Here is a 27,901-nt window from a genome sequence, read left to right on the forward strand (position 1 = left end):
ATACCGTAAGTAAGTAAGTAAAGTTTATCTATCTAGCACCTTTCACAGAGCAAGAGTGAACTAGTTAAAATAAGACCAGAAAACAGTAAAAAACAGAAAGACATAAAAACAATAAGACATAAAAACACACAGAATTACAGACACTGAGGCTAAACAAAGGCCATAGAGCAATAACAATAACTGCTAGAGGGGTTGAGGGAGTTTACATGTGTAGAAGATGAAATACTGCGCAAAGGGAGCAGAGATATATGTCATAAGCGATAGCAACTGAAAGTCACTGGGTTATGTAAAAGTTGTTATGGATGTTGTTATGCCCAAAGTGGAGGGAAAATGGCATGAGTGAAAGCAACCCAAAAACCATTAAAGTAGATGGCAGAAAGGGATCTAGAGAGGCAAGAAGGAATGTAGGAATTAGGACAATATGTGGCTGTATTTATAATGTAAAAGGGGAACACAGTGCGCTACAGTTTCTGTCGTTAGCTGTCGTTAGCTGTCGTTTGCTCAGTGACGACAGCATCTAGGCTCGCTTCATTTGAGAATTTTGTTCATTTTTTTTATTAAATTTTTTTCAACGCAGAAGAAAAACAAGTCAGTTTGGCACCGTGAAGATCATAAAGTACAACGGGAGTGGGTATGTTCTGGGATCAGAGGAATATACGCACATGCATGTTAAATTATGTATACTGTGGTGACAATAGAGGCTAGGGTGCAGCAGAATAGGCACGGCTCTGCAGTGGCACATATAGGATGTACGCCTATGTGTATTTTAGGATACGTATGTTCCTAAATCGAATAAAATAGCAGCATATGAACATGTGAGTGTAACTCAACATTCTCATTCCTACTTGTATATGTGCTCATGTTTTGTTTTTTTGGGTAGAATGAATACGTTTTTAGGAGCATTACACTACTAAAGAGGTATAACTCTATTTTCCTGATAAAATGAGAGTACCTTTCATACATGGAGGGAGAAATTAGGGTGAATAAACCCCTGACAAAGTGGCAAGAGAGGGCGAGGCACAGTTAAGCTACTGTATGACACATTGTAGAGTATTTTATGGGGGCAGAGCGGTGTATAAAACAGTGACAATGTGACTGTGGTAGGTGACATCTGAGGACTGAGGAGGGAAGGGAAAGCTGAGAGCGCTGTCGTCCTTTTGACAGCTGGGACACACTGACAGGTAGGATGGCAGTGTCACCATGTGCAACTGTCCCACTGACACACACACACACACACACACACACACACACACCAAATGTCATTAGAAGAGAAGGAACTGAATCAGAAACCCCAGTGGCATCCTGGCCAAGAACAGCTTTTCCTTTAGGGAGCAGCAACTGTTCTGATACTTGACCTCTTCTGCTCTGCTCTACCATTCCACCAAGTCCTTTTTTCACTCATTCATTGGTCTTTCTTTCATTCTTTTTTTAAAGTAATAATCCGCAACATTATCATATAAATACATTTCTGTTTTGCTACTCTCTATCGCCGATTGGTGTAACACAATAGTGATTCGACCTATACCCAGTACATGAAAGCTTTTACATTTTCTGTTGCTAACACTCAGTGTCGGGTCGGTCTTTGCAGGGAAAAGTCCTCTGGCACACAGGAAGTGGTTTGTTTTATGTTTCCTACAGCAGCTACAGTGGTTTGTTATTTAATAAACAGAAGAAGAAGAAGAATTGTACTGCAAAAAACATCCATCTTAACAAGTCATTTAGTCTCATATTCAGCCTTCATATTCAAATCCAAGGAAGACGTCACAGTACTGGACATGCTGTTTGATTGACAGGTGATCTGTGGGAAGTGCAGTGCAGAAACACCACAGTGATGAGCGTTCATCAACAAAGATGTCTCCAAAACTGAAAAAATAAGGATTTTGTGGATTACCACTTTAACAGACTTGTTTTTCCTTTCTTTCTTTCTTTCTTTCTTTCTTTTTCATTCTCTCTCTCTATCTCTTTCTTTCTCACGTCTCATCAGAGCAGAGAGACAATAGCGTTCCATAAGATTGACCTTTCCGGCTAGAACAAGCTGGTCAAAGGTCAGATCCCTTGGAGACGTGTTTGGGTTCTCTCTCTCTCTCCAAGGTTTCTCCTAGTGCGGGGAAAAAGAGTGGAGTGCTTTCAGAGAGGCAACATGATACTGTACTAAGTCAGACGCATCACGATGGGGGCCCAGTTGTTGATTTAAAACATTGTGTCTAAGGGTGTGATGATATGCCTGGCTCACAAAACAGTTTGATACACAATTCTGAATTCACTATTCACAATAGGAGCCCAATTTTGTCTTTCCCTAGGTGTGTCATTATTTAGTTGTACTGAATTATGTCGGTATTGACTTTGTTTCCCTCTTCTCTCTCCTGGTGTAGCCACAAATTTGAGAACCTGTTGTGCCCTACATCTTTTATAGCTCGTGTAAAGATAATATTTGTGCATGCACAATAGATCTCTGTTTATGCCAAAGGCGTAGAGCTTTTGTACTCTACACAAACTCTCTGTCACTGTGTCTCCCTCTCTTTCCCCTTCCCTCTCTTGCACTCTCTCTCTCTCTCTCCCACTCGCTAATCAGCTGTTGGAAGGTGACCAAAACTCGGTCAACTGTAACGGCTCCAGCCAGGACTGAAACAAAATCCCTGCTTTTTTGGTGTACCAAAGCATCTCAGTGCTTAACCTCCATTCTGTTGACTTACAGTGGATCAAAGATGATAAAAAAAATCAAGATACTATAAATGTGTGGTGATAACACTTACATTCACATTTTAGGCATTTAGCAGACGTTCTTATCCATAATGACTTTATAATGAGTCCAAACCACTGTGTTTTTTCATTTGAACATGGTACAAACAATGATGATGGAACTGCAAATTCAAAGCTTCCTGTGTTTACTGCAAAAGTGTAGAGTCTTGCAACGTAATCGCCTTATGCAAATTACACATCTCAAAGCACAGCGTGCATCTGTAAATCTGTGTGTATGTGTCTGTATTCTCTCTCTCTCTCTCAGTGTGTGTGTGTGTGTTCATCCTACTCACTCGACAGTGTCCTCCCAGCTACACCAGTGTCTCTGGTCCAGCTCTTGCATGTCCAGCCTGAACTTGGCCAGGCAGAACTCCTCGATGGCGTATTCATAGTGGGGACCACAACCCAGCACCGATGCACACTGACACACTGCTGTTGGGGGGGGGGGGGGGGGGGAGAGAGAGAGAGAGAGAGGGTGGTGTGGAAAGAGAGAAGGAACGGCAGCAACAGAAGGAGGGGAGAGAAAGCATGGGGTTAGAAAGAGGGAGAGGAGAGAAAAGGATAGAGATAGAGATAGAGAAAGAGGGGAGAGTAAAGGATGAGGAAAGAGAGAGAGAGAGGGGAATGGGAGAGGGTGGTTAGCTCAGAGTGACAGGGAAAACCACAGCTTATCTATACAATACTTGTAAATATGGTTTCTGTTGATTTAAAACGTGTTATATACGCCTATGGCTCACAAAAAAGTTTGATACACAAGTTTGAATTCACAGTATGATGCCGTCTCACATGCAAGAAACATTAGACCGATTGAGGCTATGATGGAAAAATATAGGCTAGATTTTGAAATATATTTCAAAAATATATTATGATGGTTTTATTGGTGGTGATTGTTATGTATGCCTATTTACATGCTGTTTTCCAGGAAGTAAGAGTAATGAGATTTATAAAAATCCAAGAAAGTTGAAGTTTTGAGATTTTTTTTGTTTTTATTGTCAAATAGATGTATATAATGACATGAAAATGTCATTTGTTTCAGTGACAGGGTCAAGCCTGACATTCACAACTGCATTGGAAAGCCCTGTATGTTTTCCTCAAGCACTCTCTACCACACACACACACATACACACACACACACACACACACAGAGGTATCCATGCAGAAGCACGTGTGTCCATACACACAAGCTTGGCCCGTACACACATACAGACACAGATTTTAGGTCCATTCTTGATGCACATTTTCCCCTACATTTTTAAATGCAGTATCACTATGTGTGTGTGTGTCTGTTTGTCTGTCTGTGTGTGTGTGTGTGTGTGTCCAAACTGAGAGAAACCTACTAGGGCCTGGTAAAAGGCCACAAAATCAGAGGACCGAATCAACTGTGAGCAGCTTCACCTCCACGGGGAGAGAGCACAGGAAAGCACTCAGGAGTGAAAGAAGCAAAGACATTGTGAATACTGTCAGCTGTTTCTGGGTCACTGCAAACTAAGATCTGTCCCATATCTGTTTGATATAAGATTGAAATGTCATGTGTTAGACATTTTATTGCCTTACAAGACCCCCCAAAAAGACATAGCACAAACAGCGGACATGTTGTCCACAGTGAATACTATCTACTTCGATGTTTTCTGTCTGGCGTTTGACAGATTGTGACTCGTGGGGAGAGAGAGCGCTTGATGGTGGAAAAGACATCTTGGACTGTCAACTCTTTCAACGTGTGCGGCGTTAAAGACAGAAGATCTAAATGCAGCTAAGATGGGATGAGATAAGGTGGAACTTTAATGATCCCCAGGGAGGAATTAATAAATTGGCTGGTGATGATGATAACTGGTTCCTAAGGAGAATCCGTCATGCTTTGGTTAAATAATGTTTTCTGTTTACTGAGCACACAGCCTCTTTTTCGGCGACACTGACTGGTATCTGATCTGAAAATCTTATTGAAATGTTATGTAAGATAATGCCTTATAAGCCCCTTAAAATGCCACAGACAGGAGACATGTTGTGTTGAATTTAAATTACTGTCAGCAGCTCGTATTTCAAACCGCAGCGAATAATCTGCAACTTGGATATTTTCTTTCCGTTTCTTTTTCGATGCACATTGTGAATCCTGTTCCATCTACCTCTGCTGACTCAGAGCCCCTTCTGAGAAACCTTTTAGCATAACAGATATACTCACGTGCACGCTCACACACACACACATACAGACACACCCACACGCACAGTCCTTAGCCAGCCTTCCCGCAACTTGCTAGCAGTTAAAAACCATTTACCGAAGAAGGAAGAGAGTGCCTGCGTAGTGAAAAAGGTTTTAGACAAAAGGGAAACGTGGGGAGAAGGAAACAATGAGCTTTAATTAGGTCTCGCGAAATGGGATTCAAGTGAAATAGTGGAGACAACAATATACTTGTCACAAGGCTGTCGGATCCAAACCTGTGAAATACACTCCCTCATCATCCTTTATCCTCTTGTCTCTTTCTCCACCTCCTTTTCTGCCCTCATCCTCCTCTCTCTCCCTACATTCTCCACTCTTCTCCTCATTCTGTTCACCTTTCTCTCCTAAGCCTTACTTATTCGCCCCTACACTCCTCTCTCTCTCTTTCTTTTCTTTATCAACCTATACTGTCTCTCGTCTCTCTTTCATGGATGTCTCTCTCTCTACATTTGCATCTTGCTCAATGTGCATCGCTTTCTCCTCTCTTCTTACCCTCTCCCTCTCTTTAAAAGTTTTTATACTTTCTCGGTCTCTCTGTCTCTCTCTCTCTCTCCCTCCAACTCCCTGAGAGCTTTGTGGAGAAGTGGACAGCTCACTGAGTATTGCTCATTCATAATCATCAATGTCAACAGTATCACATGAGGGATATGGGGAATGTAAGAGGGGTGATGGGGGTAAAACAGAAAAAAAATAATAATAATAATAATAAATAATAAAAAATAAAGAGAATCTAGTGTTATAAGAGTATGTGTCACTTTGAACATGAAAAAAAAAACCCAGTAAGGATGGGATGATAAAAATATATATATACATATATATATAAAAAAAATACTTGTTTACATTCCTATAAAGTTTGTGATTCATGCAGTGAGGAGAGCGGATGAAGAAGTTTATCTAGCTCAGATCAAACACCAAGATCAAAGATCAAGATCAAGTGTATGTGCGTGTGTGTGTGTGTGTGTGTGTGTGTGTGTGTGTGTGTGTGTGAGAGAGTTCATATCTGTGTATTTCCTTCTTTCATCATGTCGGGAAACTCTGCCTAATTATGTTTGACTCAACAAACAGTTTGTTCCAGTAACAGATATCCAGAAGCTTTGTGCAAACCAGAGCCATAGTAACAGAAAGTTTAGCTTCACTCCAACTCCCTGGCTGCCTAAGCAAAGGCCTGTTCACACTGTTCACTGGAGTACTTTTGTGTTACCCACTTCAAAAACAAGCTGTAGCAGTACCTTTAAAACAAATCATTGTTTTAAAATGAAATGCGAGACTGTTGCTCTGTTTTTAAAACGGTAAGCCAATCTCATTTATATCAAGCATACCTAGACTATGTTTTTTCAGTTAGCAGCATGTTTTCTGCATGAGATGCCACAGGATTTCCACTTTTTTCTTTTAAATTTGTTAAGAAAAATGAAACAATATGAAAGAAAAATAAAAGTAATGACATTCCATTTAAAAAAAAAAAAAGGAACTAACAGATGACAAGAATTGAAAAACTAACACGTTAAGTAAATAGTTAAAAGTTAATAGTTAAAAAGTAATCTAGTGCATTACAAAGTAATGCATTACCCCCAACACTGCCAACCAATCACAAGGAAGAAGAGATGGGGCTTCACAATACATAGGCAGCTGACAGTTTATGAGAACACCCAGAATGAAAATGTACTGGTAGAAAAGTTGGTGGTTGTCACTCTGATCATAACAGTAATGAGTCAGCATGGAGCGCATTAGTGGTGTTGTGGAGTTTCTGGTAAGTGTCTGACAGTTGAAGTACTATTTGCTGATAGGCTGCTGGTCTTTGTGGAAACAAATTGCACAACCTGCTTTTTCAAATTATCAGCACAAAATGCAGTTATGGCAGCGCTTTTTCTACAAAAAAGTGGAACAGTGTGACCCCACCCTAACCTGACAATCTATATGCGTGGACTGCCCAATTGTTAAGACGGCCCATTATTCCGAAACCCCAATAAGTCCGAAAAATGTCCACCGATTGGACCGAAAGCCCATTTGTACGACAGCCCCGTTATCCCAGAGGTGGTTGGGTTGAGGCATGGGGTCACTGAGGTTAGGGTTAGAGCAAGCTTACGGTCAAGGCTGTCAGAAGCCACGGATGTGGATGGAGCCAGGCATGGAGTTTTTGGACTATTGGGGTTTCGGAATAATGGGCCGTCGGAACAATGGCGTGGCACCCTATATGCCGGGTGGTTTTTACACTGTTGGTCGTCTCATCATCACAGTGTTTTTAAAAAGACAAAGGCTTTGCATGTGCTGCCAATACTGGCTCTCTTCAAACTAAATCAAGTAGTGCTTTAAGTCTAGGATTTCTATTGCTCCGTGTAGCATGGTTGTCAGTACTCACATGGTAAAAGACATTCTGCTTGTGTTAAAAAAAACAAAAAACGTTTGTGTATCTATGCTTTCTTTCTGTAACTTGACAAAATGCTGCAACGCAATATCCAAAACAGTCTTTGACAAAACATATTCTCTTTTAGTTCTAAATGAGTTATCTTGTCCCAACGCTCAAGCATCTCTCCTTGTCTAATCAATTTTATATGAGACACTTTTCACTGACAAAGAGGCAGTAGATGATGAAGCTGCAGAAGAGCTCATGATTGAAGGAAGATTTCCCCATTTGCAGTGTACCTTCAACCATATATTGATCTGGATGTGTAACAAAAGATAATGCCCCCAGGCCACCTTCTCACCTCAACACAGCATGCTATTAGCTTGGCGACTGTCATTGATTATATTGAATGGTTGTTTGGTGCGGGACTCTCACTCTCGATAGAATAGATGTTCTGGGAATAAATGATGACAGACATTTTTCACTCCTGTCCCCTCATTATTTCTGTTGTTACTCTTCCCTGTTGTTGTGTGTGTGTATGTGTTTTCAAAAGGCACTCTATGCTCAAGTGGACACCATTGTAGAAGTCTCTCCACTCTGCATCCTGTATTACAGTGCAGCAGCAGTGCAGCAAGCATGTAAAAAGTGTGACTTTTACAATGGCCTTGTTTACATCTTTTTGTCTGTATTTAGACAGTAAAAATGATGAATGAAGAAACAAAACCTTTGGACAAACGACTGTGATCCAATATCCTAGTCATTTCATGCAAAAAATTTTATTTTAATCCTCTTTGTATTCAGTATGTCTTTTTTTTCCACCTCTACACACAAAAAGAAACATTGCCATCAAGATGTGCTGTGTTAAGATGTATAAGATGTATTAGAATAAAAAGTATTAAAAAACAAAAAGGCCTCTCACCGGAAAATTGTTCCCTTTAAAATCATTATAGAATCCCTTCCTAGGAACAGCTGGGAGTGTGTGTGTGAATAAACTCCCATATGAAAAAATATGTTCTTTTAAAAATATGTTCTTAGTCATCTTGTCCGGTTGAATAATGTTTACAGAGAGAGAGATGTACTGGAAGTGGACTTGTAAGTAGAGCGGAGGATTGTGGATTATAATAACCTTTGACCGGTCGCATGCTTGCTGCTTCCTCTCTGCTCTCTGTAGGACGTCTCCCAGAGTGCACTGCTCTCCGTGTACCAGCACACCCTGCCTGCAGCTAGCTTCAGGGGGCCGTGTGTGTGTGTGTGTGTGTGTGTGTGTGTGTGTGTTTATGTGTGTAGTTATGTGTATGTGAGATGGAATCGGACTATCTTACATGTGGAGTATCTTTCTGTGAAGTCTATTTATGTGTTTTTTTCCTACTCTTTCTTCCATACTCAAAGATACATATTTTCAGCTCTTGTAATTCTCCACTTTCTTATTTTTATTTTTTATCTCATTATTTTTTTAAGAAACTAAACTAAGAGCCTCACAGCAGGAGAGTGGGGGTAGGAGGGAGAAGACGAGGCAGTGAAATTATCAATGAAGAATTCATGTCTGGGTTGTATTACTGGAACATTTTCCCAATTTTGGAACAGATTATTCCTTAATTTCTTTCTTTTAGTTCAAAATTATGAAGTACGTCAACAGAATAATGTCAGTTTGTAAACAATCTGTCCTTTTTTGTTATTTGTTATATTGTCTTAATATAAATTTGGTGATAAAAGATGGGATGTGAGAACGAGTGAAAGAGGCAGTGAGAACGTGTTGTGTGTGTATGTGTATGTTGTGTGTTTGTGTGTTTTCTTTGTGTGCACATGCTAACCAGAGAGCTACATTCTTTATTCTTCCGACTCCTACTCCTCTCTCTTCAACTCCACTCTCCATCCCACTCTTTATTCTTCTACCACAATGCCCTCTTGATTGCCTCAAAGGCCATATTTGCATATTCAAAATTTGCACCCGCACACACACACACACACACACTCCAGTCTCAAAGTCAAGTTTGACCCAGCCATTGATCTGCTGTGTTACGTCACTCTGCAAGCTATAACCCGAGGCCTGTAATCTTTTCCTGGTGCTTTTCCAAGCAACAATCCGAGAGTGATATCACACGCCGCACAATTCATAAAAATTGTGAATGGTAATAGGATTTAATATATAAGATGTGCAGTACATGCCTAAAAAAAAAATTATTAGATAAATAATTCCAAATGAGGAAAAGATCATAAAAACGTATTAAAGATTAAAGAACTTAAAAATTCCTTAATTGGAGAATTAGTGTGAAATTAAAGCAATTAGGCAAAAAAAAAAAAACTCAGATGAAACATAGATGAAATATTAAAGTCCCACATGGATATTAGGAGTGAGTCCTGAGGGAAGAATGTAGGCACACAGTCTGTGAGGAGATTCATCTCACATGAGATAAAAGTCTGAATATAAACGAGGCAGGGGGATTGATGACAACAATTTTTGACTCTGTGGAATTGGATTGAAACTTGTTTTGTGCAATCTTGAACACTGTCACCGACTCTCATTCAGTCACTGAAATGTAGCATCAAACGAGCTGCGTACATAAGCATCACTGCCTCGTGTTGTTTTCAACATTTTCCAGTCGTATGGGAGGTGAAAGATTTAAAAAATAAAAAAGTGTCTATCCATTGAACAAGTAATTTAGTCTCATGCGTATCAAATCTTAAAATCGTATTTTTCTTAGAACAAGTGAAAAACTTTGCCAGTGGGATGAAATAACTCCACTTCCACTGCAGCTGCGCTTTCAGGACTTTTCTACCAACAAGCGTCATATCATGAAACATGGCAGAACAAAGCAGATCACTATTATCCAAAACATAACACTTTTCATTTTAATTGGAAACAACATAAATTATCGTACCCCCCACTGGAAGATTTTTTTCACTTTAGGGAAAAAAAGAGATTTTTAAACTCTAATACTAGAATAAATGACTTGTTAAAATGGATATCTGTTGCAGTGTGTTTCCTTAAATGTATTCAGCAGTGGTGGGCCTCCACAAAATATGGAAATTACTAACACAGCTGGAAAGATAACTAGATGCTGACAAATCGTATTTAATCCCCATTTCCCCACAAATCACAGATTTGTACAGGACCGGTGGTTCCTGTGCTTTTATTTCAGTAATGTATTCCAATAGGAATAGTTTTATCACAGACCAGAATAAAAAACACACGTAAAACAGTAATGACAAATGAGCGTGAAGAAAAATCGATCTGCTGTCTGCTCTGTGCCATTCTGTGAATTCAGATGTTCTCATGAATTTCTAACATCTTCTTTAGCATCTTCCAACAGTAATGTGCACAACAGCTGTGTTGTGCTTTGTTGCATCCTGTCTAGAAGAGAAACGGAAGTAATCGTGTTTACATTCTCTGAAACAGAACGGTAACAATGGTGGTGGATAGTGATTAGGAACTGGAAATGGCTTTGTTAGATCAGGAAGAGGAGCTGATTTGTCTATCATTATTGAAAAGGAGAATATTACAGGAGGAGAAGATGGTCTTTCTTCAACCTGCTCCATGTTGTCTTCACTATCAGCAGAAATCAACCGGAAGCACGTAGGACGAAATACAAAGCAGCCCAAGCAGACGAATCACAGTTCTTGCAGTCTTTGCAGACACTTACAGCCAAGCTACAGGGACATTTTAACGTTGAACCATAAATTATCTTTGAAGCAAGCGCCTAAGAGAGAAATGACAATTATTGTACACTGCTTGACAATTTCTTGATGGAGCGGATCAGGGGCATTTTGAAAGTTTCAGTCGAGGTCCAGAGGTCTGGACAGTCTTGTCTTCTGTAATAGGAAGCCAAGGATTTGAGACCAAGGCCACTGTAAAGGGTGCAATCACACTTACAATTTAGGGCTTGTAAAAAAAAGTCACATGGACTCACAAGTTGCTCGTTTATCGGACAGTTTTGGCAACCTGTCGTCCTGCCAGGTAAGAGATTTTGGAGGCAAGGGGGAGTCAAGAAAAGTCCAATTCCAGTCCCTGTAGATTTAACTCCATAGTTTTCATTCTCTGGTGTTCGTACCAGTGACTAACACATGCAGAAATAGCTGAATGTCAGCATCAATCCAGACTGCGGTTTTCTCTCGGTTCACTTTTTCAAACAGATGAGTCCCTTTTGGAGAAATGGCAGACTGTTGAGTCATGGATACAGTCCCCTCAAACTGTTTGATCACACATTGTATCTTATGACGCCTGCCAGTCTGAACATGCAGTGACAAAGACAAACAGGCTACAGAGGCAGACAGATACTTTCCTTCAGAGGCGAAGACTAATGAGCAGCAACATTTGATGTTCATGAGTGAGCCGGCATCCTTCTCTGTGCCTGTTCTCTGTCTCTATCTCTTTCTGTATCTCTGCTATCACCAGACACTGTCATCATTCCTCTCATTGCTGATTCACATAGAAGGAAATCTCCATCACTGGCCTAATCTAATTTGGTTTTATTTTTGACCGTACCCTATCAGCCCATCTCACACCCACCCTGTTGACTTTAAAACACTTTTTTTAGTCTCTTCCCACGTCTCTTATGGCTCAGTTTAGACTGTGTAAAGTTACATGGGTCTTACTTGTACATAAATCCACACGCTTGAGCTGTTCCTGTTCAGGTTTGACTATTTTATGTTCACAATGGCAATTTTGTCTCTCTGGTGCATGTCCTTTCAATTGGCATTGTGGAAAATCAGGCCGAGGACTTTTCTCCTTTTCATGCATTTACAATGGTACATGAGGATCGAATTGACAACTTGCCCATGGGACATAAATATAACATGATAAAATACACTTTACAAAATACACAAAACACACACACGAAATATGAAATGATTAAGGCTATTCCACATTTTTGCCTATACAAGTTATACAGTATATATACAAGCCAGTCTCTAATCTCATTGCTCATTTCATTGAAACTTTGCACAAACACTCCTTATGGTCATGTGAGTGGAGAAAGGAGTGCGCTTCAACAAACAATCTTCACTGGAGTGCTGAACCAAAAAATGACTAGGTCTATCCCACTATAAAATGAGGAAAAGTCTGTCCGTCTGTCTGTCTGCATCCATTTTGCTCCTCGATGGGTTGGCCAATCAATCTGAAACTGCACATGGGCATTGAGCATTGGCATAGGCAGGGACTGACAAAGCTGATTTTTCCATTTTCCCACATTTACGCTCTTTATGCGCATTTTTGGCAAGTCTGCACGTAGTTGTGGCGCGCGCATCCCCGGGTATGGACTAGTTAAAAAATAAATCTCAAAGAGAAAGAGACATGGGGCACATCCACAAATAAAGCGCACGGCAGAGTACTTACTTTGCACTAAGTTTGTTTTATTGCACACACATAAGAATCGCTAACGAATTTTGGCAAATATAGCCTTCATCAGAGCGTATATATAAACTTGCTTTATACTTGTAATGGCCATCGTTATCGTTGGGATGGAAAGGACGCATGTTATCTGGAGCGACACGGGGATGTCAGCTGTGCGATCTGGCTCTGCAAATCAGCAGCACAGCTCAGTGGCTGAAGCCCTATCCATGTGCAAATGCTATAGGTGCATTGGGCGTCTGTTAAAGTCGGCACATTAAAATGATTTCTTGGTAGTGCCGCCTCCTTTGATCATCCCTTGAAAACCTGAGCACATAAATGGCAGGATACGGTGCATCTTGTTTGCGTAGTTGTAGAGAATCATCATATTACTTTAAATAACATTCCATATATTCTGACATGACCTTGCATATTGTTGCACGGTCTAACTAATTTCCTTCCAGTTCTTGTGACTCAGCAATTCATATCCTGTTTAATATCTTTAGAATTTATTAGTGTGAGTGAGTGTGCAGATTTGTTGTCTGACATCATGACAATGATGGGACTGCTAGACATATTGCAGGGTTTCGAGCGCTGAAGTCAGAGTCAGAATCTGCATATCATAATGTGAAGGTAGACAAGCATTGATTTACATATTCATCACCTCAAGTGTGCATCTAAAACAGGAGGCTGCATATCCCCGCCCTTAACTCCAGGGGTGGAAACGGTATAGTGGGGTGCGTGCGTAAAAAAACAACTTAAGCACCACTGTGCAGCACTTAAGTCTGAATCAGACTCTTAATGAATATATGAGGAGAGGTGGGAATAATGTCCCCCACCCCAAAAAATAAAACAAATGTGATAGGATGTATCACACAAAATATTTAAAACTTTGAGGTGAACTCAAAGCGACAAGAGAAACTCTTTCTCTTTGTGTCTTATGCTCACTAATAGGCTCCATCTGTGTCCTTATGTCCCCATGCCCTTTCCTTCTCCATGGTATAATGGCATTTAGTTATTAAAGGGATTGCTTTGGTCCCAGAGAGAGAGAGAGAGAGAGTGTGAGTGAGAGAGAGAGAGAGAGAGAGAGAGAGAGAGAGGACAGAAAGAGAGAGAGACTGCAACTAAAAATATCTATGAATATAAATTTCCTGCCATAAATATAGCTTCTATTCTACCATTCCTTACAAGTTTGGGTCACATCCAGGCTGTGAGTATTAGCTGACAATTTCACTCTTCAGTCCTCTGCATTAAATTGTTCTCATTATTATGATGTGTATGAATTATGCAGATGGTTTGACTGCAGCCTGGATGTAGTTAGCAGTGGTGGGTCACTGCTATCGTGATATCGCTGAAAATGCTTTTCTGTCTAATTTTCTGCAGCATTGCCGCCCTGTAGTGTATTGAAATTTTGTTTTCATTTCAGCCCAGTTTTATGAGCTAGATAGATAGATAGACAGCTTGTTCTCTCTCTGTCATAGGTGGACTCTTTTCCCTCTTCTATTATCTCTCACTCTCTCTTTTCTGCTCTCTCGTATTCTCCGCTCTCTGCTCACCCCGCTCCTCATTGTGCTCATCACAACTCGTGAGTAGCGCTGAATAATTCAGCGGAACGTAATGTTCCTTTGAACGTGAATCGAAAATGGCCATTTCTCACCCGTGGCGTGTTCCCTCAGTCCGATTGTGCACTTAAATGAAGTGAGTAGAGAGCCGTGTTTTTTCTCCTCCACTTCTTGCTAAAATGTCCTGCAGTCGGCCCGTACTCCAAGCGAACAATACAGAGGCAGTGTGTGGACATGCACATCCAGAAACTTGACCAGGTGTGAACCATTCAGCTTTAGAGCTGCCACAAGTTTCCATTTTCTCACTTTCGAAATAATGCCAGAGGCCTGCTCACTCAACATAGTGCTAAAGAGTTAACATTCACTATGGGAACTTAGTAGTAGCTCTAAAGCTAAATAGTGATACAATAGCATGTTTTGTGTTGGAGATTCACAAGACTTTCACAAAATATGACAACAAAAAAAAAGGTTTTGAGGGGCTCCTTTCCCCGTTTCCATAGTGACAAGTAAAGGTGGTGGGCAATGGGAGACTGTGTACAGCTAAAATACTTCCAAATATACCTGGCTACATCAGCTATATTAAGTCAATGATATATTTTATATTTATATGCATATCTAACTAGTCATACATATTTATTACTAAAAGATAAGTCTTCTTACTTATATAATAATGCCAATCACCTACTATCACTCAACATAGTGTATCCCTAAGTGTTAGCATGGAGTGAAGGATCTACCGCAGACACATGGATGATTTTGGTGTCTATATTCTCATCACTCAAGTTGACCAATGGGCCAATCTGCCAAAAACTTGGTGTATTCCTTCAATATAGATTGTAGGACAATGCAAGAGTAAAACAGATAGTCCTACTCAAAGATAACTGGGTTGATGCTGCCTTTATAGGTTATTCTCCAACATTACAACAGGAGATGGAAACTGTTTTCCCTCCGCTGGCCACAGTGATGCAGGAATTCAAAATGCCAACCTCTGAAAAAAAAGAAAAGTTGTTCACATGCAAAGTTAACTCTGTAATTTTGCCTAACCATGTCAACATATCTTTCACAACTGATTACCAAGTGCCTTTTGGGAGCAAACAAATGACATCAGACCCACTGAACTTTTGATTTATTCATAGACGTTGCTGTACATCACTAAGTAAGAAAATGAGTCAGCCTTACTCTTTCTCTGTCTGGTGAGCTGTGCATGTCTGATGAATTAGGAGGGAGGAACGCCAGTAGCTGTGTAGCAGCTGTCGTCATCACATCGTATTACAGCTCTACCTCTAGCCCTGTCACTCACACACACACACACACACACACACACACATGCACATACACACACATTAAAGCTTTCCTCTACCTCTGTCTGCAGTCCCAATCAGACAGCTGGGGACCCAGGGGGAATTCCGCTCATAACTGAGAACATCCTCCACTAACTCATCCTCCACTCATAATTAAATAGAGAGAGAGAGAGAGATAGAGACAGAAGAAATAATTCCTTCAAAGAAACCTCAAAATGATCAAATTATCCCCTTAATCTCTTAATTCTTGTCTCCCTCCATCGCATCCTCCCTCCTTTCCTTCCTCCCACTCCGTTGTCCATCCATCACACAGCAGCTATCAGTATTATTATGAATGCTCCAAGCCTCTCTGGGATGTGTCAGTGCCTCTAAACCTAATCCTACTTCTAAACTTAGTCCTAAACCCAAGTCCTGACCTAAAGTAACTTTAACCTTAGCCTTGACCCTAATTTAAACCTAATCCTAATTCTTAACCCTAAACCCAAATCCTAGCCCTAAAATAGTCCCTTGAAGAAGTGAATACAGGCAAAACATCCTCACACTGGAGGATTTCCTCATCTTTCTATCCTTGTGGGGGCATTTGGGCCTCATAAGTACAGAAATACTAGAACACACAAATACATACATACACACATACACACACAGCCTGAGAGAGAGAGGCTACAGAAGCAGTTGGTGCATCAGATGGTGTAGTGAGAGCGTGTGAGAGCATTTTTGTAAAGATTGCTTTTAATTGTGTTTATGCTTTATCAATGGAGAGTGACAGGAGACAGCAGAAAGAAAAGAGGGGTGTTGACAAGCAACAGATGTTGAGAGTAACCCTATAACCCTTATCCCACACGGATGTCCCACAACAACTGAAAAACCAGATTGTTAATTCTCTGTAGCCATGTACTGATATAAAATGAAAGTCAGAAGCAGAGAATAGAGTTAGTGTAGAGTCTTTCACTGTGAAGTCTGACTGACTTATGCTTCAAGGTTTGCCCTGATTATTAAACAAAGTGTTCGACCCTATGTACTTTTCTGACCACCTTAATGAACATCTGCAATCCACCTGTGGCAACTGATAACTGATAACAGATAATTCATCAAAATTAGGAAAAAATGGGTTCAAATGGATTGAAAATGTAGTAAAACCTTAATTATTAATAGATTTGATCACATTTTTACCCATTTAGAGGGACATTTTCAGATAAGATAAGATTGCACTTTATTGATCCCCTGGGGGAAATTCATTCTGACAAGTTATTACATTATCAAGCAGCTATTACGTTTCACTTCCACACCCAAAACCCAAATTTCAAGAAAAATATTTGGTATCTTTTTAAATGTAGATTCTCCTAATAGCAGCTTTCACTTGCACTAAGTTTCTGAATGGGTTCAAGTTGTTGCGTACAACTCTATTTAAATGCCACTCACACCACTATTGATTTCATCACCTCAGTATCTCAGGGAAAAGCAGATGCTTATTAAGACAACAAATTCTAATAATCTATAAACTTTTACTGTGTGTAGGACAACAATATGGAAAACACAATACAAGAATGAACCGTTTGTTTGGTTTATAAAACAATTACCTGAAATCTGGCATGCAGAGCCTCCTGTGATATTTGAACACTGGAGTTACCAGGCATTATTCTAAGAGACAAAGCCGCTGTGTCTCTTACATGACTAAAAGATCTTGGAGCTGCTGCTGCTTGTTACCAACAGTGAACATGTGAGTGAGAGAACAGGGTGGGAACAAATTGAAAGAAGCAGTTTGCAGAGGGAACTGTTCTTTCAGGAGACTGCTTCCTCCATTTGTTGATAACAGAGCTATACTGCTGATAAGAAAATCAGAGAATGGAAAGAAGAGAAAGAAAAGTGAAGATTTATATTTGATCGATACACTATTACTTTGCAGTTGAAGTATATAACTGTAACCTACATATTGACTGTATGAATGTGAAGCAAGGCCTTGTTGGAAAAGAGCAAGCATGCTTATTCGACTTTCCCTGGATAAATAACTACATGATTCCTATTATAAACCATGGATTGACTGGAGTGAGGAGAGGAGAGAACAGAACTCAAGATAAACAAATAGCAACAGTTACCAAACAATGTGTGTGTTTAATGTATTTCAATGCCAAGTACTTCAGCTTATAGTACTACTTCTGAGATTCGCCAGCAGTCGTCCAACACTCTGCTGTTGTTGGATGGAATATTAAATATGTGAATCCTTTCGTAACCATAAAAGTAATGATACATGGGCAGGTTTTGGAAGAAAATTGGATAGGAAACTTTAGTAAGAAAAATAGAAACATTACTAGTCACAATTGTGGGCCAATATGATTGCAATATAACATGGACTTTTCAATTTCACAGCAGTTAGTGGGGCCATTACACAAAATTCCTACGATTCAGAAATAAAAGCAGTTGTAGCTTGTGGTCCCAGTATTAATATTACTGGCTGTATCCATCTAGCTCATTTATCTTTAGCACTAAGTATCTCTGTGACTACATGACTCTGAGTGTGTTTTATAATCCAACCGCACTATTTCTAGTGTTAGAGCTGACTGGAGTGGTGAGAGGAGAGAGGAGAGATTTTTAGTGGCAAAAAAAAAAAATATATAACTATGATGACACATTGTCTGAAAGTTTTGAAGTAATCTCCTCTCTAAAAAAAACACGGATCTGTGAAAATGCAACTTTTAAAAAGGTACCCAGCAGAACACAGGAGAAAAGCAGGGAAACTAATTAATAATAGTAATTTCCCTTTAGAAATGAAATCCTAAAAAAACAAAAACAAAAAAAAAACAGAAAGCTTGATTACAGTTACTTTACTACTTTACTACTTTACTCGGTGTGATTAGGTAATCCCAGGATTACAGCTACAGCCTCTACAGCTGTATATATAGCGTTGCAGATGACTGTAGTGGCGATATGAGAGGAGAGAGAACTATGAAGAGGTTTCACTCCGTGGGCTGAGAGCTCTGCATCATTATTTTGAAAAGTGCTACATAAATTTAGCTTTATTATTATTCATTATAATTCATATCTTATCTGGCTTTATCTGCTTTACTGGAACTAATGCGCCCTCACTGACTTATCAAACCACATTAAACGCCTTGTATTTAGACCAAGCAGCAAGGCACAAATAATGGGTTATTGTGGAAAGGCAACAGAAACATGATCTGAGGAAGTAAATTAGATTTTTATCACCCAGAGATCAGGCTCCAGGGGAAAAGTGAAGCGATATATCATTTAAAATTTGAATGGTGTTTCTGATTTATTACGTAGTATTCAGTTGAAGAAGACTGGAAAGGTGGGAAGAGAGAGAGAGAGAGAGAGAGAGAGAGCGAGAGAGAGAACGAGAGAGAGACAGAGAGAGGGAGGTATAATTGGTTAGATAAATGTCTCTGTACAGTGGGATGTCCCCTGCCTGCCGGACAGAGACAGATAGAACTGCTTCAAGATCTATAATGCACAGCAAGGCTAGTTCAAACTGATTATATTTTGCATGTAATTCTCTCTCTTTCTTCCCCTCTCTCTCTCTCTCTCTCTCTCTCTCTCTCTCTCTCTCTCTCTCTCTCTCTCTCTCTCTCTCTCTCTCTCTCTCTCTCTCCTTAATTCTCTACTTTCCTCAATATTTGTCATATATGAAGGAATCAAAGGTTTGCGAGGAAGAGTTGTCAGGAAGACAGTCCTGGCTGCAGGCTTTGACTAAGAACAAAAGTGCCTTGTATTCTTAATGCTGCAACACAGACATGATGGAAAGTTCATTAAAACATAAGAAAAGGACAGTGCACTCTGTGTTTTAAAGGTGATATATGATGGAAACCAAATAAGTGTCAATGCACTCAAAATGAATACAATATCCATACACACTCACACACACACACACACACACACACACACACACACACACACACACACACACACACACACACACACACACACACACTAACCACTATTCAAACTGGCAAGAATATGAAAGAGCATATGACCTCCACAATGACAAAGCTAGTGACAATTGCTCCTCATTAATTCTTCTCTCACATCTTTGGTTTCACTCACACACACACACACACACACACACAAACAAATCACAGGTTTGAAAATGTGCTTCCTACACTCCTTTGTCGAGAGACTAATGAGTGAAGCCAGTTTGTGTCTCCTCGCTGATATTTTCAGTGACAGAGGTCTCCCATCTGTCACACACTACCAACACACACACACCTATGCCCAACCCCACGTCCCCTCACACACACACACACACCCGCATCCCCAAGACACACAAACACATACAGTACATGTCATGGTAATTACTGAAGAGGGTGTGTGTGTGTGTGCGTGCGTGTGTGTGTGCAACACCTCTCTCTGTCATGTTTAGTCCGATCCAGTGCCAGCTAACCATTATAATGAACGGGGCTTTCAGCACAGTTAGAGGTCTGCTCTGACTCTCTGGTCTCTGCTGTAATAGCTTACAATTAGCTTGGATAAAAATGGACACACAACAATAGCATGAGCTGCAACGCCACTGTGCATGTTATCTAAAAAGAGTAGAGGGCAAATCAAAGGTGGGTAACTTCCTTCATGTTAAATTATCATAGCATCTCTATTATTCTAAGGAAAAATCAAGAAAACATGATTTTACCTTCCCACCACCCTTCTTGTTAAATATGGGGACTGTACATAATATATACTGTATGTACGTTTTAGGTATTTAGCTGAAAATATACCTATGGCCATAGATGTCATGTAAGACATGTAAGATGTAAGTGTGAGTTCTACAGACATACCATGACCATGACTACTACAGTAGGAATAGGAAATAGGGAAATATTGACATATTTGTGGTTTCATCATGACAGTGAGTGAAAGAAACAAAGAATCAAAGAAACAGAAAGAAAGAAAGAAGGCTGAGAGAGGGAATGCAAAGCGAGAAGATCAATGAAAGCAGAGAGATATGCAGGCCTGCATATCTCTGTGTATTTGTGTGTGTGTGTGTGCCCATGAGTGTGTGAGTGTGCATGCATGACCATGTGAGTGAGTGAAAGAAACTGACAGAGAAAGACAGAAAAAAAGACAAAGAGCCAGGGAGACACAGAGAGCTTACAACAGCCAAAAAAACAAGAGGAGAGTGGGCTGCAGGGCGGACGAGTACAATTACACAACATGTCAGGACAGCTTTGGAGAGAGGGGAAGGGGCATATACACACACACACACACACACAAACACACACACGGCACAAGCAAACGGAAAGGCACATGCAACTTGTTTGATTGGTGTTGGAGAGCGGGTGCAAGCACACAGGCAGAGAAAACACACATGGGCACACGCACACCCGATGTTACACACATCCACGCGCACACACACACACACATACACACACACACACATCCACAAACACAGTGTGTCAGAGTAGGTTTGGTTAGAGGTGAGCAGAGGGCTGGTGGAGCCACTGAGGTGGAGAGAGACGCTGGCCCTGTCAGGAAGAATTAGAGAGAAAAAACCTAAATAAGAAATGAACTCCCTGGTCAGCTTTCAACAGTCACACACATGCAATACATACCTCCATACACTGTACATGTAAACACACACATAAATACACACATTCGTACATTATTGTACATGTGAGGACATTCCATGACCTACATTCATGCCATAAACTCCCCTTAACCCCAACCACTACATGCTTAACCCTGACTTTAACCCTAACTCTTACTACGAGTCTCGACTATTCTATTCTATTCTATTCTATTCAAATTTGGCATGACATGTATTCTGATATTGGCAAAGCATCAAGTTGTGTAATGATTTAAAAAAAAAAAAAAATGCAGTAGTAATAATAGCCCAACAACAATAAAGAACAACCAACATGAGAAACAAACAAATAAACATACGATACTAAAAGAAACAGGTGTGGGATTCTATTCTATTCTATTCCATTCCATTCTATTCCATTCTTCAGGGTTTCTATTCAGACATTTGGACCCCATAACATAATAAAAGCATAAATCACACCCAGACACACATACTGTACACACACAATGAGGTATTACGTGCCTGATAACATTTGGTTACGATTTGCTTTTCCATGCTGATAACCGCTCTACCTGAGCTGCTTCTGCATTATTACACACAACAGGCAACCCACACTGCTGAGTCTCCTTTGTCAGGAAACATCAAAGCAAAAGGCTACCATAGAAATCCATCTCATTGTCTGAATGTTTGCCAACCCTTGTTTGTTCCCAACCCTTTATGAGCATTCACAAATGAGTTGTACCTGTGTTTGGTTGTAACTGTACTCTTTCTTTTACACATAAAATTAGACAAGTAAATCAAGTTTATTGAGCATATTCCTGACTGTTTTCATCCTTTGGATTAATGCAGTAAACCTTACGGCTACACTTGGAAGCAGCTTTGAGGCTGCAGACCTAAGCTTGTGGATGGAAAACTGCCACTTTCAGTTCATGGACTGATAGGAAATTTTTGGGTACAAGTGAATTTGGGTTGCTGACGGCACTCTCGCCTCAAAAGTGTCGCCGCACCGCCTGTGACTGCCAAAGGCAAAGCACTCAACCACCCAAATACTCCAGGGGAGGACCTGCACAGTGGCCAACAGAATGGAATTACACAGCCGCTGTGTGTGTGTGTGTGTGTGTGTGTGTGTGTGCGTGTGTGCGTGTGTGTGTGTGTATCCGATAGCTATTTTCAACTTGTTTTCTCTGGGACCAACATATTCAACATAATTTCTCTCACAACTCTAAATTAATTTCTCTGACTTAGTAAGGCTTTGGAAACCTTAATCCTTAAACTAATAAAGTTTGATTGTGCAACCCACTGTAACCTCCCTGCGGCCCACCAGGCAGTGAAAAACACATCTATAGATCATGCGGCAGACAGAGGAACACAGAAACCTCTCGACTGAATCCTCTGTTCTCATGTTCTCCCCTAAAACCAAATGGAGGCATAAATCTGCTGCCTTTTGTTGTTCTGTCCAAGTGTCTGGTTCAACACCGGCGACCCAGAGGAGAGTCAAGGGGTTCTGTAGGGTCACATTCCTCGCCAAGGGGCCTCGATATTTCTCTCTCTCTCTCTCTCTCTCTCTCTCTGTGGTTTTTTAAGCACTTGATTGGCATAAACTATGCTTGATTTAAAGGCTCTTTCCAGTGGCATCATCAAATTTCAGTCTGTTCAAACAGCCCAGACCTCAGACAGTGATGTACGATTACCTCCAGCAGTCTTGTGAGAATCAGAATGGCGTTCAGGTGCAGCTTCATGGGAATGACGGCAGGGGATGTGCAGTTGTTTTCGCAGGAATCAGATGTCGCTCCTCTTTAGAGTTGTAAACTAGTGATTTGCTGCAGGGTCTCCTTTAAAATATTTGTGCTGGCAAAGTCACTGGAGGCAGCATGGGGTTTAACTCGACAAGTCCTTTAATTGCTTATTGAAAACACAACATGTAGAGCGAAAACTCAAAGTTGTTTTTTTTCCAAATCTGTGCAATCCCCTCAGAGAACGTGTTAAGCCAGTTTTGCTGATATGCCAGCGGCATTTTTGAGCCAGTGTAAGACACAGTCAGTGCCACAAACAGCTGAGATGTCTCGCTTTCTCTCCCTCTCTTTCAGTGGACATTATCTATCATCAGAGTATCAGCCAAAAAAGAGAAAGACAGAGACAGAGAGAGCTGTGTGTGCTGCGTGGAGCCAACTGTGCCTGATCTTGGCTCAATAATAACACAGGCATACTAGCAAAACTGGTGTGATGCCACTTCTCGGAATGGGAATTGAGAAAGAGAGATAGAGTGTAAGACAATGAGAGAGGATGGAGAGTGAGTGTTGAATTCAATTCAGGTAAGAGAACAGCAAATGTAATTGCATTGAGTAGAGAGAGAGGAGTGGTAACATGAAGGGTTGTAGATTAATCTTCCCTCTTCATGTTTTCCTCTTCTCCTCTATAAATTAACTTGATGCTACTGCTGCTGTAGGCTAGGACTCATCTGCATAATACATAATTAGCTCAAGTAAAGGGCTGCCATGCATAACCTGCACTACATAAATGTCTCCCACTCTTGCTTTCCTTCATTCTCTCTCTCAATAAAACTGAATTCATAATCTCTCTCACTCAATACAGCTGATGTCATCTTTAATAAAGCATACATCTTGACATTTCCTCTCTTTACTGTGGCTCCGTCTTTCTCCACTCACTTAATGCGCTCTCTCTCTCTCATGTAATTTAATTGAATCTCTTTCTCCCTTCCTCCCTCACTCTGCCTCTACCACCCACACCCGCAAAGGTCACGTTTTAAATAGTCACCAGCCGTTCAGATTACACCTGTAATCCGTTCATATAGGACTAACAGGCTAACCATTACATGCTTGTCAAATGGCTGATGAATTTTTCAGAAGTCCCAGTGGACCATCACTGACATGGTGTAACCGTAACAGAGCAAGAGAACTAAATATGGATGATCCTATTCTCCTACTCTGGAGTGGCATTGTCTCATTAATGGGGAACATCACTCAATCTAGGAGTTCATGTTGGATATTCCTATAAGAACAAAGACTCAAACTTGTAATGTCATCAGGTATAATATCTGGGTAATTTTCTTCTCTGGGGATAATGGTCCATTTTGTAGTTCCCAAATGACAACGCTGCTTTTGAATAAAGCTCATTAACATCCTGTGGGCCCAAATGATCATTCTCTCATTGACCAAACCACTGATTATGCTTAATAGCAGTGCTGTCACGATAGCTGAAGTTTCAATACTGCTTCAATTTTGTTGCAAAAGGTTGAATTCAATACTCGATTTCATAAACATTCAATAGTTTCACTAAAGTTCGGCAAGTTGAAATTCCATTTTAATGTCACCTCTAGAGGATGTGTGTGTGGATTGGAATAGTTAAAAGGAGGAGAAGAAGAAGAAGGATTAGAAAAGACAGAGCTGCAGTCTTGACAGTCAATTCAACGTTACCCCTCGCGTCGGTAGTAGTATGGGAATTTTAGATATTAAACTTAGTATTGGTATCAAAGTCAAAATTCTGGATTGTGCTTTGTACAATGCTATAAATGTATGGGTATTATGATAAACTAAAGTCGATTTATTCCTCTCAGTCCGACTTAATGGTCCTACGAGGCTTTCGCTTTCGCACTTAAAGAGAAAGAGTGAGGTTCACAGAGGTTAGGGATACAGTAGGATGAGGAGAGATCACTGAGCAAGTATGGAGAAAGGCAATTAACTTCACTGACTGTATATGGTGTCAGAGGAAAAAAATAAAGCAAAGACAAAAGCGTTTTCATTGTAACGGTGTGTTTCTGTTTGTTTATGTGTGTTTTTCCATGCAGAGTTGTGTAACTTTAAGATGGTCGGGCATATTATGGCAAAGTTAAACTTTTATTGGAACAGCTTCGGTGTCTTGGTGGCTTCTGTGTGGGTGTTTGTGGTCCAGTGGGCTCAATGGGTGGAGAATGGCAGTAACATTGCCAAGGGTTAGGGGTTTGACTCCCACTGGGAATGTGCACTCATGGTGCTGTAAAGCATGTAGCATTTTTTGAATGATTTTCCCTTTTTTGATTTATTTGTATCCTATCCCATAAATCACAACGAACTCACGACCCCCCAAAATGATCTTCCGATCCCCAGGTTGAGAACCACTGAACCACTAAAGCATCTATTAGATATGTGTTTATGCACAACGCAGTTTCAGTCAGCAGGAAAACTAAAGCATTTAGCCTATTCACGGCAACATGGAGGCTATATGTTCCAGTTTAACCGGTGGGGCAGGTGTGTTCTTTCTGGAGTTTATTTTCATGGCATTTCTGTATTATAACTTCCTATTTACATTTGTATGTATCATAGCCCACTGATCCTCTCAGACACCACAGGATTAGTTAGTTATCACTTCCCCCTCACATTTCCTACAACAGTTCCTCCCTTACACTACAGCTGTGTGTGTGTGTGTGTGTGTGTGTGTGTGTGTACTGTCTACAGCCACAGTGTTCTACTGTTGGCAGCTGAGCAGTACAGTGGGAGCAGCTGAGCGTTCAGTGTCTTGCTCAAGGGCACTGCTGCGTTAGCTGTTAAGGGACGGGAGAGCATTTCTATTTCACTTGACCCCCAAACAAATGTTTTGACAATATTACACAAACATATATGGTTTGTGTGTGTGAGTGTGTGAATGTAAACCTCATTGGCAGGGAGTGGGTACCAAGTGACAGCGTATGACAGTGAGCCAGTGCTGTGTGTGTGTGTGTGTGTGTGTGTGTGTGTGTGTGTGTGTGTGACATGCATCTTGCTTGGCTCACAGCAGTAGCTCCAATAGCTAGTGGCAGGCAGAGAAAGTGTGAGGAGTTACAATGATTAGAAACAATGCCAGCTCTGCTTGGCTGCCTCTGTGTGTGTGTGTGTGTGTGTGAGTGTGTGTGTGTGTGTGTGTGTGTGTGTGTGTGTGTGTGTGTGTGTGTGTGTGTGTGTGTGTGTGTGTGTGTGTGTGTGTGTGTGTGTGTGTGTGTGTGTGTGTGTATGTATGTATGTGGCACTGACACCAGCCTGGCTTCCAAGATGCTAAAGTGCTAGTTGGCTCCATGTAGCTTGGCTAATTGCTAATAGCTATTCAACTATGCACAGGACACACACATGCTCAAGCATGCACACCAATCATAGACACAGATAGATACACACACACACACACACACTCATACGCACACACTGCACTTCCCAGTAACCAGCGGCTCCCCCAACACTCCTCATTAGCAGCTCAAGCGTGACACTGAAAAACTGGGTTACTGTATGGCAAGCACACACACACAGCACACACACACACATATATAAACAAACATATACACACACATTCATAGACACACACACTAGTCGTGACCAGTTATAAAAAATGTTAATGTAGAGAGAATAGGAGGCAGAGAGGAAAGAAGACTTGATGAGAGAGAGAGAGAGAGAGAGACAGACAGACAGACAGACAGACAGATAGACAGAGACAGAGAGAGAAAGAGAAGGGAGAGAGACAGAAAGGTGGACTTGCGATGCTGGAAAATAATTTAGAGACCATGTGATGACACCAACAACGGCAGAGATGTCAGTTTAGTCACAGCTCTCATCTTTGTAAGATCAGTTTGAGAGGGAGAAGGAGAGAAAGAGAGGGAGCGAGAGAGGATGAGTGCTCTTATTCATCTCTGACTCACTGAATGAGATTAACACTGAATAGGAGCGGTAGCCAGGAACAGTAAAAGCCAGTGAAGGTGACACTGTGCCGCTGCTAACCAAGGTCAAAATGATGTATGAAACAGGAGTGTCACAGATATATGAGCTGTAAAATCAGGTGATCAGTGTGCAGCCAATTTGATCAGATTTACCACAGGACACAGTGTGGAGGATAAATTGCCTGTTCCCCTCTCTTTTTCTCTCTTTTTCAACAATCAGTTGTTAACAAGCGGGGTGCAGTGAATCATTTGTGCTGACAAATAACTCCTGCTCAAATCGCGCCTGGTTTGAATGGCTTATTGATACGGAGCAGAGATTCAAATCCATGGGATTCTCCCTTCCCAGTACACTAGCTAATATTATCAATCTTTTTTCTTTAGATTATTTTTTACAGCACTTCTGCTTTATTGGACATTTTACAGAGAAGGAAAGATGTGAATGAGAGCGTGATGACATGCAACAAAAGTGGGTACATGGTATGCGCCTTAGCCAGATGAGCCAGCATGACGCCTAAATATAATCAATCTTAGTCTTAACATCATATGATCTTAATAGTGGAATATTAAGAACATCCTTGCTTGTTGTCAGATTTTCTGTTTAAATCCATGACCGGCAAATTAGCTGCAATGACACATTCTAATGCAAATTACAATGTTGCTTTCATTTGGTGTAATTTGGGATTTTCTTCGCTCAATTTGATACTAAATCCCTTCTAGTAAATTGGTAAGTTCTGCATCAAAAGCAGCGGAGAGAAAAATAATGAAAAATGTTGATGGAAGGCAGCTCATTGGAGCTACAGTGTGTAGCCCAACAGTCCTTATCACATTTCATTTGAAAACTATATAGAGAAAATCCTAGATGAATCCCCTGCATGGCTTGTTTTAAAATGTGATTTATGAGAGAGGATTTCCACAGATAAATGGGCTGTGAAATCATATCTGTAGTGTTCACTGTAGCATCGCATGGCGCATGATGGTACTGAGTGTTGGGGATCTGAAGCCAGGCTGTCACAAACAGTCTGGCTTCCCTAGCCTGAAGCTTAGAGACGTGTGTTCATGACTAAAAGGTCACTGATTCAAATCCCAGATCAAGCTGGGGAAAATCTGGATGTGGAAAGTGAACACAAGGTGATCTCCGCCCCACCTGCCTCAAAAAAGTTGACTGAGCATACATGCTCTTTTCCAGCAACGCCCTGCTTCACATTCATACACATGCATT

The 27,901-nt window shown here is 40.7% G+C and overlaps 1 protein-coding gene across 1 annotated transcript in view; it reads right to left on the bottom strand.

The window, feature by feature from the left end:
- The window catches only part of ramp1 (receptor activity modifying protein 1), a 55,325-nt gene that overhangs the window by 18,547 nt on the left and 8,877 nt on the right, over nt 1–27,901 (bottom strand). Inside the window, exon 2 of the mRNA XM_071513035.1 lies at nt 3,033–3,168. Coding sequence (XP_071369136.1) covers nt 3,033–3,168 — 136 coding nt within the window. The remainder of the gene's footprint in view (nt 1–3,032; nt 3,169–27,901) is intronic.

The sequence above is a fragment of the Centroberyx affinis genome, unplaced genomic scaffold, assembly GCF_046629955.1.
Source record: "Centroberyx affinis isolate AG114_WGS23_722 - 3 ecotype Tasmania unplaced genomic scaffold, CSIRO-AGI_Caff_v1 ptg006718l_1, whole genome shotgun sequence".
Taxonomy (NCBI): domain Eukaryota; kingdom Metazoa; phylum Chordata; class Actinopteri; order Beryciformes; family Berycidae; genus Centroberyx; species Centroberyx affinis.